Source organism: Ochotona curzoniae, unplaced genomic scaffold (genome assembly GCF_017591425.1).
Source record: "Ochotona curzoniae isolate NIBS_2020 unplaced genomic scaffold, NIBS_Ocur_1.0 patch58, whole genome shotgun sequence".
In the NCBI taxonomy this organism is placed as follows: Eukaryota; Metazoa; Chordata; class Mammalia; order Lagomorpha; family Ochotonidae; genus Ochotona; species Ochotona curzoniae.
In genome coordinates this window covers 560,487-578,210 of record NW_024467037.1, presented here as the reverse complement: position 1 = coordinate 578,210, position 17,724 = coordinate 560,487, and the positions used below count along the sequence as shown (strand labels likewise).

Here is a 17,724-nt window from a genome sequence, read left to right as displayed (position 1 = left end):
CCTGGCTTCGGATTGGCATAGCATCGGCCATTGCGCTCACTTAGGGAGTGAATCATCGGATGGAAGATCTTCCTCTCTGTCTCTCCTCTCTGTATATCTGCCTTTCCAATGAAAAAATAATAAAAATAAATCTTTTTAAAAAAAAGTGAGTTATCACTTTAGTTAGAATGATTTTTATGAAAAAAAGCCACTGTGGAAAATGATATGAAGATTCCTGTAAAAGTAAATAGAATTACCATATGATTTCACTATGAGTATAAATTCAAGGGAAAACAAATCATTCTGCCAGAAAAACGTCTGCTACTCCATGTTTATTGCAGCATTATTCACAATAGGCAACAAAAGAAACAACCCACTGATGAATGAATGGATAAAGAAAATGTGGTACATATACAATTGACAGAATATCATTCAGCCATAAAGGGGATGAAATTCTGTCATGGATATACCTGGTGGCTATTATGCAAAGAGAAACAAGCCAACATAGAAATACAAATATAGTCTCACATAGGTGTGGAATTCAAAAAGTTGATCTGGGACTGGTATTGTGAGGTGGTGGGTTAAGTCACTCTTGTGACCCTGGCATCCCACAAGGAACTTCAGTTTGAGTCCCAGTTGCTCCACTTCCCATCCAGCTCCCCGCTGATACGTGGAAGATGGCTCAAGTGCTCGGGCCTCTGCCACCCATGTGGGAGGCCAAAATGGAATTGCTAGCTCCTGGATGTAGCCTAGTCCAGCTCTGACTATTGCTGTCATTTGGGAAGTGAACCAATAGATGAAAGATCTCTCTCTCCCCGTCTCTCTGATGAATGAATAAGTGCATTTTTTTCTGAAGTTTTAAAATTTGATCTTTTCAAAGCTGAGAGTAGAATAGTGGTGGGAGCAGCATTGTGGCATGAGTTAAGCTGCTGCCTACTGTGCCAGTATCCCCTATAGGTGCCAGCTCATGTCTTGGCTACTCCACTTCCAATCCCGCTCCCTGCTAATGCACTTGGGAAAGCAATAAAGATGGTCCAAGTCCTTGGACCCCTGCTCCCACATGGGAGACCTGGATGAAGCTCCTGCCTATCTCCTGGCTTTGAACTGTCCCAGTTGCGGTTGTTGCAACCATCTAGGGAGTAAACCAGTAGACAGAAGACCTCTCTGTCTTTCCTTCTCTTTGTAATTCTTTCAAATAAATAAACAAATCTTAAGAGACAGAGAGATTGAGAGAAAAAATGATGCTTATCAGAGGCTGGAGAAAGTAGAGGGGAGGGCAGGATAAAACAAAATAGATATAGTTTGATAGAAGACAGTTCTGACATTCTAAGACACAGTACAATGACTATAGATAACAATAATGTTCTACATTTTTTAAAAGAAAGCAAAAGATTATTTGAATATTTTCAATATAAAGAGATAACTGATTGAGGAGCTAGATATCACTGGCTTAAACATCACACCATATATACAAATATCAAAGTACCACATGGGCCTGGCACGATGGCTCAGTGACTAAAATCCTCTCCTTGCACACACCAGGATCCTATATGGGCACCAGTCTGGATCCTGGATGCTCCACTCACTTCCAACTCCGTACTTGTGGCCTGAGAAAGCAGTCAGGAACAGCCCAAAGCCTTGGGACCTGCACCCATACAGGAGACCTGGAAGAAGCTCCTATTCGCTTCGGGTCGACTGGTTCAGTTTCAGCTATTGCAACCACTTGGGGAGTGATTCAGAGGATAGAAGATCTTCCTTTCCGTCTCTTCTCTGTAAATCTGACTTTCCAATTTAAATAAATCTTAAAAAAAAAAAAAAGAATCCATGCAGTCGCAATGAATGACATCTGCTTGGACAGTCCCTGCCCCTGATGGTGCCTATACAAGCTTGCCACTTTTACCAGCCAGATGGTGATTAATTTTCCCTGTGTTATGAAAGAGCCAAGAATGTATGACTTTCATTTCTTCTACACACTCTCTCTCCACTGTAAATGTAAAGGTTTGCAATTACAGTGAGTGCTCTACTAATACAATGAACTGTTCAGCAAAGGCATAATTAAATATTTTAGATTCCCAAAGTAAATCCTTCAGAAAGATCTAAAATAAAGAAACTTCCAGTTCTGTCCTGAACGAGACAGGCCATGTGGCCATAATCTACACATAAGGAGAAAAATTAAACAGGGAGTAAAGGCTGACATTTCTCCTGTGCTATGATTCTAGAATATTCCTTATTATTTTTTGCATTTTCTTTCCTTACACTTGACTTTGGCCACATGAAAAGCTAACAGTACTTTCTAAATAGACCACATACTTATCTTTAGCAAATCTGTGTTTCTTTCAACAAGTTAAAAGGCTTGTATCTTCCTCATTTTTAGTATTTGCATCTTCTGAATCTTTGTATATTGAGCCTTGGATTGGTGGCAGTCTTTAGTTTATGGCTGAAAATTTTGTATTAGAGGCAAATTACCAGCTACTAAAATGGGCCTTAACTTAATTCTCTTCTTCCAAGCATTTTTTCTTCTCTCTCTACTTTATATATCTAATTATTTATTTTTTATACTCAAGAGGCAAAGCAAGAGAAAGAGAGACACAGAGAGAAGGAGAGAGAATCTTTCATCCATTGGCCCACAGCAGCCAGAACTGAGCCAGGTCAAAGCCAGACCCTGGAACTCCATCCAGATCTCCCATGTGGGTAGCTGGGGCCCCACAACTTGAGCCATCATCTGCTGCCTCTCAGGCACATTAGCAGGAAGCTGGATGGGAAGCAGCGGAGCTGAAAAGGGGCCCTGATTTGGGGTGCAGGTGGGCGTCAGGAATGCTCCAAGTGGCAGCTCAATCTGCTGCACCCACCCCTCCACAGTTCTTTCACACCATCTCAAACACAATTATGTGCCTCTCTAGGTGTGCTAACAAGCAAACAGTAAATATTCATTCAGTTGTTACTTCTACAAAGGGTGCAATAGGGAGATAACAAGAATTATAAACCACAGTCCCTACATTCCAAGTAATTGGAGGGTATAATATACAAGCAAATGCAAAGACTCAAGATGCTACAGCTTATTATACCCATGTCTCATATTATAAAATGGTTATGCTTTAGGCCTGGCGTGCTGGTCTAGTGTCTAAAGTTCTCACCTTGCACGTGCAGGGATCCCATATGGTTCTAATCCCGGCAGCCCTGCTTCCCACCCAGCTCCCTGCTTGTGGCCTGGGAAAGTAGTCAAGGACGGCCCAAAGCCTTGGGACACTGCACTCATGTAGAAGACCCAGAAGAAGCTCCTGGTTCCTGGCTTCAGATCAGTTCAGCTCTGGCTTTTAAGGCCACTTGGAGAGTGAATCAGTGGAGAGAAGATCTTTCTCTGTGCTTCTCTTCCTCTCTGTAAATCTACCTTTTCCAATAAAAATAAATAAATCTTAAAAAAAAAAAAGGTCATGTTTTGACTCTCCCAAATAACTTGTCTTTATATGAGATAACTACTAGTCTCACTCTACTTTCCCTGTAATGCAAGAGGATAGATGAATACAGGAGCAGGCACTGTGATATGCAAGGTTGATCCTACTAGAGGTACCTACATCCATATTGGGGTGTCGGTTGGAGTTCCGGCTCCTCCACTTTGAATCCAGCTTTAAGCTAATGTATCCTGAGAAGCAGCAGATGATGACTCAAAAGGTTGGGCCTGTGCTACTCATGTGGCAGACCCAGATACAGTTCCAGATTCTTGTCTTCTACCTTGTCCAGGCCTGGCTGTCGTGTTTCTTTCTTCTCTCTCTTTCTCTTTCTCTCTCTCCCCTCTTGTTCTACCTCTCAAGTAGATGCAAATAAGCAAAATATACTTTTTCTGAAAAAAAAAAAAAGATAAAAACCATTTCTGGGCTTCCCTTGCAATAAGATTTTGCAAGGTAAAATGAAGTGACGGAGTGTTTGGAGGTGGCAACATAGCTAGGTCAAGGAGCCAGTGCCCTGTGACCAGCTTAGAGACTGAAAGTGCTGCCATGGTAGCCACAGTTACGGCTGCCTTCTGACATCAGAGGAGCAGCCATGATGGAGCTCCTTATGGAAGCTCACTGCTCTACTGTAGATGTGTACTGGGCAACAGGCTGGAAGTAGAAACAGAATGAGATTAGGTCCCTTTTCATCTCCAGTCCCCTGAGTGATTTTGTGTAAATCAATTAAACCTTCTAGGTACTGATCTTTGGATAGCTAGAGCTACATGAATGACTCCTGTTAAAGATTTTCCCCCCAAATAATAGGATTACTAGAAAATATAGTCACACTTTTTCTTAAATGAGGAAGAGAATGTGACACCTGCCCAAGGACCCCTTCTACAGAGTGGCATCCAGTTACCAAGCAAGGGGAAACAAGGGGGAAATTCCAGAATGCACTAGGGATGTGGCCATTGAATAGCATCAATTTTTTTGTGCTTGTTTCATGTGGTTTCTATTTATTTACAGACTGCCATGGTTATTCATGATGCTCTACAAACCATGAAAGCAAGGTCTCCACCCTATAGAATTTACAGTGCAATTTAAACAGACACACTGCATGGGCTGACAGGTCAGACATGCCAGGGGATGGTGTTGGTGTTGTATAACATGGGTGTGGAGGGTTTTTTCTTGAGTTATAAATACTTTCCAGTTACAAGGGCCTTTCATCTGGGCTCCCCAAGCACTTTAGAATAGCAATAACCTCGATTGCTTTCTAAATGCACTTTCCATAAACTGTTGTGGAGACTGAGTAAATGCTTTTAAATGTCTATTAATTGATCTGTGGATCTGTTCATTGTCTGTATTAAACAGCAAGGATGTAAACACGATGGCTGTCCAGAGATTACAACCCCACAGAGGCTGGGTAGCCTGGCCACAGCCTTGGGAGGTTCAGAGGGATGCCCGGGTATTTTCCCAGGAGAGATGCTCACTTAGAATGATCACTTCCTGGAGCCCTGCTTCCTCACTTATGGGAAAGTTAACATTTCAAAGTCAAGTGAACTCAGGGAAAGAATTTCCAGCCAGGACACTGGAGTCATTCCTCAGCTAATGGTTCTCATTCAGATCCAGTCACTTCATCAAGTTCTTAGGCTGCTTTACTTTCTTAAGCACCATCTTCTTTCTGTCTCCCTCTCTTCTTTCTTCTTTCCTTCTTTTTTTTTAAAGAAAAAAAAAACTTTTTAATGTTCATTTTATTTGAAAGGCATAGAGACAAAGACAGATCTCCTATCATCTGGTCCACTCCCCAGTTGCATATCACAGCTAGGGCTGAGCCATGCCAAAGCCACAGAACTCAATCTGAGTCTCCCACATGGATGGTAGGGATCCAAGTGCTTGAGTCATCATCCACTGCCTCCCAGGGTGCATATTAGCAGGAAGCTGGATCAGAAGCAGGGGTTCTGAGACTGCATCCTAGGGAATCCACTAAGGGAAACAGGTGTCTCAAGTGGTTCAGCCTATTACACAGTAACACTTATCCTTTGGGCAGGATCTTAACCACTCTGAGCAGTGGCATTTTTTTATTATTATTTTTTTAAAAGATTTATTTTTATTATTTTCGTATTGGAAAGGCGGATATACAGAGAGGAGAGACAGAGAGGAAGATCTTCCGTCCGTCCGATGATTCACTTCCCAAATGAGCGCAACGGGCCGATGCTATGCCGGTCCAAAGCCAGGAGCCTCTTCCGGGTCTCCCACGCGGGTGCAGGGTCCCAAAGCTTTGGGCCGTCCTCGACTGCTTTCCCAGGCCACAGGCAGGGAGCTGGAAGGGAAGCGGGGCTGCCAGGACTAGAACCGGCGCCCATATGGAATCCCGGGCGTTCAAGGCGAGGACCTTAACCACTTGCGCCACCGCGCCGGGCCCTTTTTTTTTTTTTTTATTGAGCAGTGGCATTTTCAAAATGGCAATATTTATACCTCCTTGTAGATGGTGTGGAGTTTTCACTTATATTCTCACTCAAAGCCCACTTCGCAAATTATTATATTTAATCCATTTGACAAACTGGTTCAAGTCTGGCCCAAGTTGAAAATCCAGGGAGTTTACCCTGAGGTTTTGAGATGAGCATCTTACCTATCCCACATCCATCAGCTTCCAACCTGGAGGGGCTAATGTGGTGGTATAGCAAGGTTAAATTCTCCATATTCAGCACTGGCATCCTATATGGGCACTGATTCATGTCCCAGTTGCTCCACTTCTGATCCAGCTCCCTACTAATGGGCTGGGAAAGCAGCAAAGGATGGTTCAAGACCTTGGGCTCCCTCAACCTGCATGGGAGACTCAGACAAAGTTTCTGGTTTTGAATTGGCTCAGCTCTGGCCATTGAGTTCTTTTGGGGAGTGAAAAAATAGATGGAAGATTTTTCTCTCTCTCTCTCTTTCTTTCTTTCTCAATCTCTCTGTCTTTGTAAATCAGCCATTTCAATAAAAATAAATCTTAAAAACATAAAAATCCCTTTAAACAACTATCTAGAATTTCATCCCTGTTCTGCTTATTTTTTTTATTTATTTATTTTTTATTTTTTTAAAGATTTATTTTTATTATTTTTTATTGGAAAGGCGGATATACAGAGAGGAGATACAGAGAGGAAGATCTTCCGTCCGATGATTCACTCCCCAAGTGAGCCGCAACGGGCCGATACTATGCCGATCCGAAGCCAGGAGCCTCTTCCGGGTCTCCCACATGGGTGCAGGGTCCCAAAGCTTTGGGCCGTCCTCAGCTGCTTTCCCAGGCCACAGGCAGGGAGCTGGAAGGGAAGTGGGGCTGCCGGGATTAGAACCGGCGCCCATATGGGATCCCAGGGCGTGCAAGGCGAGGACCTAACCACTTGCGCCACCGCGCCGGGCCCATCCCTGTTCTGCTTAAAAGATCCCTCCTGAAGAGGAACATCCTTGATGTTTCAACAGGGGAGATGTGATCTCTGGGGTCTTGACCAACACACCTGTCTCTCTCTTCCCATCTATGTCCATATGATCCATGGTGACCATATCAGAAGACCCTGGAAAATGATTTGGACTATACATTTATGGAATTTGGTCTCATCTGCTGTGAGGAAGTCATTCCATGATAATGCTGTGGTTCTGAAGTACTAAATTTAGTTTTTTGCTATATATTTGTGGAAATGTTTCCTGGATGGGGTGTGTGTGTGTGTGTGTAAAGTTACTGTTTTAGTGGTAGGCATTGCAGTCAGCAGATTAAGCCACTGCTTGTGACCCCTGCAACCCATAATTGGAGTGCCAATTTTTGAGTCCCAGGTATTCTGCTTTTAATCCAGTTTCTTGCCAATGCGCCTGGGAAGCAGCAGATGATGGCTTGAGGGCTTGAGTTTCTACCACCCACAGGGGAAACCTGGATGGAGTTCAGGCCTCCTGGCTTCAGCCTGGCCCAGCCCTAACTGTTGCAGCCATTTGGGAGAGTGAACCAGCAGACGAAAGATCTCTTTCCTGTCACTCTGCCTTTCACATATTTTTCAAAATCCCATTTTAATCATTTCAAGGTCACAGTTTAATTGGCATTAAGTGCATCTACATTGTTGTGAATCCATCTCTCAAACTTGTTCATCTTCCCATATCAAAACTCCCACCAATTAAACACTGTCAAACATGTCCTGCCCCCAGTCCCTGGCAACCAGCAATCTGCTTTCTCTCTTGATGAATTCGGCTTCTTAAAGTACCTCACATAAGTGGAATCACATAGTATCTGTCCTTTTGTGCCTGGCTTATTTCTCTGAGCATACTGACTTCAAGGTTCAGCCATGCTAGAACACCTGTCTGAATTCCCTTCTACTCTTCAAGCTGAATGATATTCTATCAGAGGCAGGTACATTCTACTCATTTGTCAGCGGATTTGCATGTTGCTTTCACATCTTAGCTCTTGCGAGTGATGTGCTACTAGACATCTATTTTTATTGGAAAGTCAGATTTGCAGAGAGAAGGAGATACAGAAAGATCTTTCGTCCACTAGTTCACTCCCCAAGTGGCTGTAATGGCCAGAATTGAGCCAGTCAATTCAAAGCCAGGAGCCTGGAGCCTTTTTTCAGGTCTCTCACACCGGTGCAGGGTCCCAAGGCTTTGGGCCATCCTCCACTGCTTTCCCAGGCCACAAGCAGGAAGCTGGATGGGAAGTGGAACATCTGGACACAAACTTGTGTCCATATGGGATCCTGTCACACGCAAGGCGAAGACTTCAGCCACTCAGCTACTGTGCTGGGTCCTCTGCTTTCCCTTCTTTCTGGACAACAGTCAGAAGCAGAACAACCGGATCATACAACTCTATGCCTAATTTTTCAGCAACTGCCATACATGTGCTAAGGAGGCTCCACAACTTTACAACCCTGCCTAGAGTGCCCAAGGGCTCCCATTCCTTCACATTCTCAGTGACACTTGGGTTTCCTGTTAGCCATCTTCACTGTTGGGAAGCAGTATCTCATGGGGCCTCTGCATTTTCTGTGTGGATTTCCCACAACAAATGCAATGTCATTTTACAGCGTGATCTCTATCCTTCCTCAGTGGTTGAGCCTGCCCCTCAGCAAATGGATCTATAAGCAGCTATGTATTTCCTCACAGGGGCCAAAAGGGGGCACTCTCATGAGGCTGCCATGGTAGGTGAAATTGGGAGTTTGCTTTTCCAGGTCAAAGGAGGGTTCTGGGATCACTGACCTTCTTCCCTGTGCCTCTCACAGTGTCTACATCAAAGAGGACCACAGAGCCTAGGCCACAGCAGTAGACAACACAGAGGATGATATCATGAATTACATTTAGCAGCCTGGGCCTCCATTAGAGGACAGCTTAAATTCTAACAACCCAAACACCACCCACCTATACTTCCAAGGTGCCCTCCCCTAAGCTTTCTCCCTTCCCCCACAAATCAGGGATGAGAGCTGCCCAATAGAGAACCAAAGAGAACTGGAGATCTCAACTCAGGTAAAGCAACAATGACATAATGAAGCATTACTAAAGACTTGTCTAGACCAGTGGGGGTGAAGCTGGGAATGCCCAGCTGAGGGAGATACCACAGGAGATCTGAGGTGACCCACATGATGTTCACAGCTAGCTGGCAATGACAATAGAGAAGGCAAGGCATTCTAAAAGCAAGATGAGCACAAGAACAGAACAAACCCGCTTCCTCCTGCCAACAGCCCCCACGACCAGGACTTGCAATAGGAGCCTAGTCCCTTCAGCAGTGTCCCTTAGGCCGCACTCCCACACCCCTGGCTGCTTTGGCTTGGCTTTGGCTGGGTTGCAGGCCTTGGTGGCCCTGGGCTGCCATAGCAACCAGGAAACAACCACCTCTCACAATGAAGAGGTTGGTGCTGTGGCACCGGATCTGTAGACGCACGCGGCCCCGTAGCAGAGCAACCAGTGCCCAGGAACAACAGGGGCCCATGGGTGGGGAGTGAGAAGCCGCCCCAGAGCAGCCTCTGTGGAGCTCAGGGAGGCCAGGGATGTGGTTTCTGTTTTCTCTCCACAAAGATCCACACTGTCTAAGTTGTGAGGCTGGTTGTTTTTCAGAAATTGCTGTCAGGTGAGTATGTGTGTATGTGTGTGTGTCAGGGGACAGGAGGGGGATGTCTTCCATAAAAAAGGCCCAGTGTTTGTGGTCTCCTCGAGCTTGCTGCTGAGTTGTGGAAACCTTGAGGTGTGACCAGTGTTCAGCTGTCAGGACCAAGATGAAGTATCCTTGACAAGGGGTGGTCGCAGGCGAAGCATGTTGCCGCTCTCCCTCCTGAGCCGGGGACATGGGAAGTTGGTCCAGAACAAACAGAAGCTAGAAGTCTACTTGGAACCGGAGGTGAGTCTTACAGCTGACTAAAGGCACGCTTTGTGGGTGGGGGTGTGGGAATCATCTGTTTTTTTCCCACTTGGGGATCAGCCTGTGTGTCTTGGTTTGTGCTGTTAGGGAGCAACAAGGCTCTCTCGTAGCTTTTCTGTCCTCTTTCATGAAATTGCCACCTACCTTCTTTCTTTCTCTGGTTGCTAACTTCTGTGGACCTCTGTTGGGACAGAAGGAGACTTCAGATCATCTGGAATTGGGACGGTTTGGTTCAAGACCAGAATTCCCACCTGGGTTCTGGGCAAGCAAATGGCTGTTTGGCTTGCTGAAATCGTGTTCTGTGGTTGAAATGCTGTGTGTGTTCATGCCATTTCGATGGCTTCCTTGAACTTTCTGGAATTCAACCCACAGGACTCATATTTTATACAGGCCAAAGAAAATCTCATTCTAGAAGATTTTAAAGAGGTGGCAAAATTACCTTGTTGTACTGGAATTTTATTTCTTTGACTCCTGCCAGGAATAAGAAATCCATTGGGGGTATTTTGCAAATTTGGGGGTCATACAGAGATTTCCATTGTCATGGTAGTTTGTAGTGTTATTTGACCTTTTCTGTGTTAAAAGATATATAAAGTTTCAAAGGCGTTCTCTCTGGCCAAAGGCATTTACTTACTTATAAGAAATGTAGTTACTTTATAGGCTCACAAATAGCCAAATTAGGTAATGTAACATAGCATGTGGAATGTATAGAAATTCTCCCTGTGTTCAGCTAAAGTCGTGGTGGGCTGGAATAGTTTCCCTCTATTTAAACTGCCAGCTAGTTCGGGTCTAATTTCAAAGTTATCAGCTGCCCTTGATAATTCTGATTACTTACTTGCATACCAGCACACTTTAACTGGCCTGTAACCCCACTCCACCCCAGCTGAACCTCAGGCACGAATGGCTCTCCAGAAAGCTGTAAGCAGCCAAATGGAACTGTGCCCTGGGTTCTATGAATTTTGAGATGTGGAGACAAAAGTTAACTGCTTGAGTAGAGCCGTTATGTTCCATCACACCTTGTGAACAACTCAGAAAAAACCAGGAGCTAGAAAAAAAAAAAAGGCATCCAACACTTCGCACAAGCAGACTTTGCTCTGGCAGAGTCTCCTGTGGGGGCTCAGTCCAAGTGGTGTCTCCTCCTTACAGGATTACTTGAATTGGAAATCCCCAGAAGACTATGTCCTGGCCAGCAGACCTCAGGATGAGGACCATGCCAACCAGCACTGCTGGAGCCTCTTTCTTCCTAAAACATTCAGCACTAGGAAGGGGGCCTTGATCCTCTATTCAGAAGGGTTGGCCCTGTCAGCATGGACACGCAACAGGAGGAGCAGAGGACTCTCCCACCCCAAAGGCCCCAGGAAGAGGCCTGATCTTGAACTGCACACACTCCACGACCTCAAAGAGGCCATCCTGGCATATGGAAGAAAGCAGGTAAGCAGAGCAGGGTCTCGGGTTTGGAGGAAGCATGGGCCCGTGTCTGCACATCCACTTGTGGCTTGGGTACAACTTGTTAGACCTAGCCCTCTATTTCTTCCACAGGGTCCTTCTTTTGGCCATATATGCCACACACCCTTGTCACCAGGATTAAATGAGACAGTGAATGTCAAGGGGCACTGAAAAGCATCAAGCACTGGGTCATCACCACCTTGTGTTTTTCCTTCAGTCTCCAGACAGATTTAGGCCAGCAAACATTTCCTCAAAACCCTGAAATCCTGCCTCCCAGCCGCAAACATCACCATGCACCTCTGGTGGTCTTGGCTTTGTGGTGAGGAGGGAGACATCATTTTAAATATTTACCTCAAGACAGTCAATGTCTGCAGGATAAGCTAATGACTTTTCCCACTCTGAATTTAATGCAAAGGACAAACTCCTGTGTTCGTTTTTCTGACTCACGCTTCCTTGTGCCTCATGGGATCCCTCCCACTGCCACTTAGTGTAACCGCATGTCCTAGCTTCCCCAAAGGCCATAAGACCATCTAAGAAGATAGGTCACTCTAAATCTAGGTTAGAGATGGAAAGTCATTCCCTAGTTTGAAACTGTCTGCTGCCTATTCATTCTGCCCAGGATAAAGCCACAAGCTTCTGACCCCCAGCCATTCATACAGTGGCTTTCTCCTCCACATCTAGTCACGTGTGCCACTGTTGCCAACACCACTTCAACCATGGACTCCTTCAGCTTTTTGCATGTGACTAGTTCATTCCCTGATATCCCACACCCTTTCCTGACCATCCTCTTTCATAACTTCATATGGTTGTCAAACTCTTGTTCACCCTTCAAAACACAGCTCAAACATCATCTCCTCATTGAAACTTTCTGCATTTCCCAAGTTCCCTCCTCTGCGCCAGTTCCATGTCATCATGCATTCAGATTTAGTTCTTCAATCATCTGTTTTTCACAATGGAATAACATCACCTTCAGGGCAGGGAGCATGTCTAAATCATTGCCAGAAAATAGTGGGTATACATGTATGTCTATAGAATAAATGAACTAATCCTACAGGATACTTCCAATGTTTCTTTATTTTTATAGACATTTTAAACTATTTCTTTTCCTTTTATTGGAAAAGCAAAAACAGAGATATAAATGGAGAGAGATCTACCATCCACTGTTCCACATCCCAAATGCCTACAACAGCTAAGGCTAGACCAGGTTGAAGACAGGCAAACAGAACTCCACATGGATTTTTCATGTGGGTGTCAGGGACCCAAGTACGTGAGGCACCATATTTTACCTTCTAGGGTGAACATTAGCAGGAAACCAGACTGAAAGTGGGGTAGACAGGACTCGAACTAAAAGACTCTAATATGAAATGCTGACATCAGAAGCACTAATTTAAGCAATGGATCATACACTTGCTCCTCCATGCTTCTTAAATTGTATTCCAGTATTATTATGGAGAAATTTATCATCTACTCTCACCCTAGGCAAAGGTTTCCACATTTCAAAATAGAGACACTTGAGACCACAACAAAATGCCAAATTGTCTTTTGTCTTAAAAATCAAATATTCTTTTTTGTTTTTTAATTCAGGACCACTCGTGTGGCACAACACATTAAGATGCTGTCTGTGTTGCTAGCATCCCACATAGGTGCTGGCTCAAGTCCCGGCTACTCCACTCTTGATCCAGGTTCCTACTAACGTTTCCTAGAAAAGCAATGAAGATAGACTAAGTCCTTGGGGCCATCCAGAAGAATCTCCTGGCTCCTAGCTTCAGCCTGGCACAGTCCCTGCTGTTGTGCTCAAACGCCAGGGCTGGGCTAGGCTGACGCTAGATCTTCCAGATGGTTGCAGGGGCCCAAGCATTTGCAATACCTTCCACTGCCTTTCTAGAAGCATAAATAGCTCTGGCTTAAAATAGGTTTGTTTGTTTGTTGTTTGCCCCTTCTGCAGAAACAGAGGTGCTAAGTGACTTGCCCTAGGCCAAAAAGCTGGTAAATGCCAGGATTCAAACCTGGAATCTAGCATTCCTTGCATTTTACCTTATTGTTGTTGGACTTGGAAGTAGTTCTAATGGCTCCAGATCACTCTGACTGATCTCAGCCTGTCAGCTCTCAGAGCCTTCCTGTGCTCGCTAATGGGGCTAACCACAGCTACATATAATTCCACAAATCTGTGTGCCAACTACCTTGAGACTGAATTCATCAATGGGACCTCTGGGGAGAGTGGAGAAGGAAAGGGGGAAAACCAGAATGTTTCCCCTTCTCACTCTGCTGCAAGTGACAAGTGCATCCACCTTTCTTCTGAGGTTCAGGTCCCCACAGACAGGCCCAGTGTGTCCCCCGAATCCTCCCTCTGTCCTCATGGGAGACTCCAGCTCCCCAGTGTTATAGATCTCAGTGTTGCTTCACCCTCTGGTGCCTGAATATGCCAATCCCCAGTGTAACCAATTCTCTAAATACCTTCTTTGTTTCAACATGTAGAGTGGTTTTTGTTTTCCTGCTGGACACTGACTGATAGGTAAGTTAACTTCCTGCTCAGCGTAGGAGTATCTTCCACAATTCTCAGATACTTGTCTAGGTGCCTACAGGCTTTGGACAAAGGGGAATCTTACTTGTTTATATAGTAGATGAGTCCATTTTTTTAGGACAGCTTCGTTTTTGGTTTGCTTTAGTTTCCATGAAAATAAGTTCTTCTCTTCCCTTGGTTCCACCCATTAGATTATTAGCTCAAATTTGTATAAAACAGATGCCATAGTCTAAGGGTATGGGAAGTGAAATGGCATCGAACCAGAAAGGAAATGTTTGTAATAGTAACAGGATAGGCCTTTAAAACTAGGGGGTATAGATTAAAAGAGAGGGGCAAGAATTTAGTAACAGCAGTCAGGTCACTGTTTGGGACAGCTGCATCAAACAGTGGAATCCCTGGGTTGAAGTCCCTGTTCTATTTCCTATTCTAACTTCCTACTAGTATGCTAATACACTGGATCTACCCCACCTCTGGCTTTGGTGAGCATCTGGGGGCTGACTCAGCTGATGAAAGATTAATTGTTTGTCTGTCTCTCTCTCTGTGTCTGTCTCTCTCTCTGTCTTTCACTAAATAAATAAGGAGGCAAAGCAATTCAAAAGGAATGGAAAGCATCAGGTAGTTTGTGAAGATGAAAATCACAGACTGGCAAAGAATTTTTAAAATCCTAACACTCAGAGCTGGGAGGGCAGTGGGGAAAGCCAAGCTTCACAGATTAAAAGCACAAAATCACATGATGTTTCTGGAGGGCGGTTTGGCAAAATCCTAAGAAGGGTTGGTGCTCTTTGATTTAGCATTCAACTGCTGTGAACTTGCCTTAGGAAACAGATTTATGCCCAGGAACATTCACTAGAGGATTATTTATTACTATGCAAAACACTGAAAACAATAAATGTCCAACAATGGAACACCAATTAAATGAATTGCTCACATAATAGATTTTGGGTCAGGCAATAAAGTCATGTATTAGTCATAAGTAATGCAAGAAAATATACAGAATGTATTTTCTTAATCCAGTTACAAAAGAGTATTCATATAATAAAAATACAATTGTTCACTAGCAGTTTTTGAGCAGTTAATATATTTCTGCTACTTTTTCTGGTGTTTACCAAATATAATTCATTTATATTTTCCCACAATCATGGGGAACAGTTACTGTTAGAAGTCCCATTATAAACCTAAGGAAACTCAAACACAGATAGGTTGAGGAACTCACTCAAGATTATCCAGCCAAGTAGATCATTGTATCAGAATTCAAGACCATATATCACAGAAAACATCACCTCTCAATACAATTTCAATTTTTAAAAAATTAAACATTTTACTAAGGATACATACCTCCATTTTAACTGTGGTTTAAACCATGGTGGTTGGGATTATAAATCATGTTTTTACTTATATATTTATTTTTTATCAAACATAAATTTTTAAAGCCATGGAATTTAATTTTTTTACTTACTTGAGAGGTAGAGAGAAAAAGGGGGGGGAGGAAGAAAAAGAAAGACAGACCTCCCCCACACTGATTCACTCTCCAATTGACCACAAGGGGCCAGGAATTAAGTACAGGTCTCCCACATGGATGGTGGAGACCCAAGTACTTAATCCATCATCTGCCTCCTCCCAAGGAGTGCCTTAACAGGAAGCTGGACTTGGGAGTGGAGCTGAGACTCAAACCCAAGCATTTCAATATGGGGTGTGGGCCTCCCAAGTGGCAGCTCAACCACTCCATACATAACATGTTCACCCAAGCTATGGGATTTTAAAAATAAAATAAAATCCTACCTCTTTGAAGAAGATAGAGTGAAAGGTAAAAGCATGAGGAAGGAAAACAGAATAACAAACAGTATGAAATGGAGCCTACCAAAAACAACACCATCTGTTTCTCAAAGCCAATATTTCTTTGTCCCAAAAGCATAGTGCAAGTGTTAAAAAGTTCCCTACTGAAACTATGGAGGGAGGAAGGGGAATATATCATGGAAAATAATAATTAAAAATAATAATTCTTAAAAAGCCCTCTTACCCACAGTAAAAAACAAACAAAAAGGCCAAAATGGGAAGGAGAAGCCAGAAAGCCAGAGCAGAGGAGGGCCAACCAACATAGTAGTGCTGCTCTGGCTGGATGGTGAAGCAGGAAGCAGGAATCAGGCAGAACTCAGGCTTGGGTCAGAACTCAGGCTGGGAGAACACAGGCTGCCACAAAGAGAGGCAAGCCAGTGTTCCCCACGTCCCACAGCACCTCCAGACAGCTGTGTGGACCTGGCAGCATGCATCTGGCCACTCTTAAACTCACTTGATGGCCCCGCTTTTTAATCAGCAGAGATACACGTCAAGTTTAGAGATCAGACGTCAGACTTGTCAGGCTTCTGGACAGATACGTTGATGGTAGTGGGTCAGTTTTTTAGGGAAAAAGGAACTTTTTCAACACTGTCAAAGTTATTATCCTTCTTGTTGATACCCTTAGTTCACTCACCTTTCCATTAGTGAGAAATCAAATGGTGATAAAACCTAGAAAGTCATCCTATGGGTTCTTTTCTAAGTGAGAGTCTCAGCCATACTCTTAAAGTATAGCAGAAACATAATGTGTTTCTTAATCAGAAACACCAAATAATCTTCACATTGTTACAGTATTTTTTGCTCTCATATTTTTATTTGTTTTTAAAACTAATTGCTTATTTGAAAGACAGAGACAAGAGAGAGAGGGAGATAGAGAGGTTGATCTTCCTTCCATTAGCTCAGTCCAAAATGCCTACAACAGCTGGACTTAGCACAGCCAAAACCAGAAGCTAAGATCTTCATTATATATTGCTTCCCAAGCACATTAGCAGGAGGCTGGATCAGAACAGAAGCCTGATTCCCTCTAGGAACTCTGATGTGGATGCTGGCATGCCTAGCAAGAACTTAACCAGCTGCCTCATAATGCCAACCCCTGCTAATCTTAGTATTTTATAAATATAGTAGTATTTCCTAAACGTCTTTCTTAATCCACTTGAAGCTACTGCAATGGAATACCACAATTTGAGGTAATTTTTAAAGGACAGACATTTGTTTAACTTACAGTTTCAGAGACTTGGGAATGCAGGGTCGTGACACGGCATCTGCTGAGCATCTGGCAAGGCCTTCTGGCTGGATCATAACACAGTAGAGGGCGTCACACAGCAAAGCAAAGGAAGTGTATCAGCTCAGGTCTCTGTTTTTCTTCCTGTAAAAGCATGAAAGTCATCATGGACTCCCTATCCCCATGACCTCATCTAACCCTAATAGCCCCCCAAAGGCTCCATGTACAAATGTCGTTAACATATGAATTTGGGAATTGAGTTTCCAACGCATGAACTTGTGAGGCACACATTCAAACCATAAGTTCAACACTGATAAAATACTACATTAAAAATACTTCGTTTTAAAATTCAACTAATAAGGCATGCCACTTCTCCATTCTGTTGAAGAAGAAATAGGGTTTAGGTAACTATAGTGGATATCCACCCAGGTTGTATTGCTACTGCCATCCTCATTATAAAGTAAGCTACATTTAAGAACTGCGCTAGCTTGTTTCACAGCATAGTTCCCCACTCATTCTGCACTGTCTAATTTCTCCCTACATCTTAATACTAAACACATTTATCCTTTTGGTTGATGTCTCAAGCCAAGATCCTCAGGTTATTATTTTATCAAAAAAATATTATCAGGAGCATAAATATATCTTTTGAATTTAGCTCATTTTTCCAACCTATATATTGACTCATCACACAAAATAGAAAATACAGAAATGTATGAAAAACAAATTAACAAATTATCAATTATGTTTATAAAGATTAGGAGGAATAAGTTTCTTTGAAAGTATTTCTCAAATTGCCCCCTATTCAGCAGACAGTATTCCTAAGACATGAGAAATGCTATGACAACCATTAACCAAGGGTTAAGTGAGTGCCAAGGTAGCAAAGAGGAGAAAGGGTGACACTGTCAGGTCAAAGGGAATGTCACTAATTGCTAATGCT

The 17,724-nt window shown here is 43.5% G+C and overlaps 1 protein-coding gene across 1 annotated transcript in view; it reads left to right on the top strand.

Moving 5' to 3' along the window:
* Window positions 1-9,666: 9,666 nt before the first annotated feature.
* Window positions 9,667-17,724, top strand: part of LOC121168113 (uncharacterized protein KIAA2012 homolog) — a 121,719-nt gene continuing 113,661 nt past the window's right edge. The window contains exons 1-2 of the mRNA XM_040997904.1: window positions 9,667-9,750; window positions 10,915-11,199. Of these exons, the coding sequence (XP_040853838.1) occupies window positions 9,667-9,750; window positions 10,915-11,199 (369 nt within the window). The remainder of the gene's footprint in view (window positions 9,751-10,914; window positions 11,200-17,724) is intronic.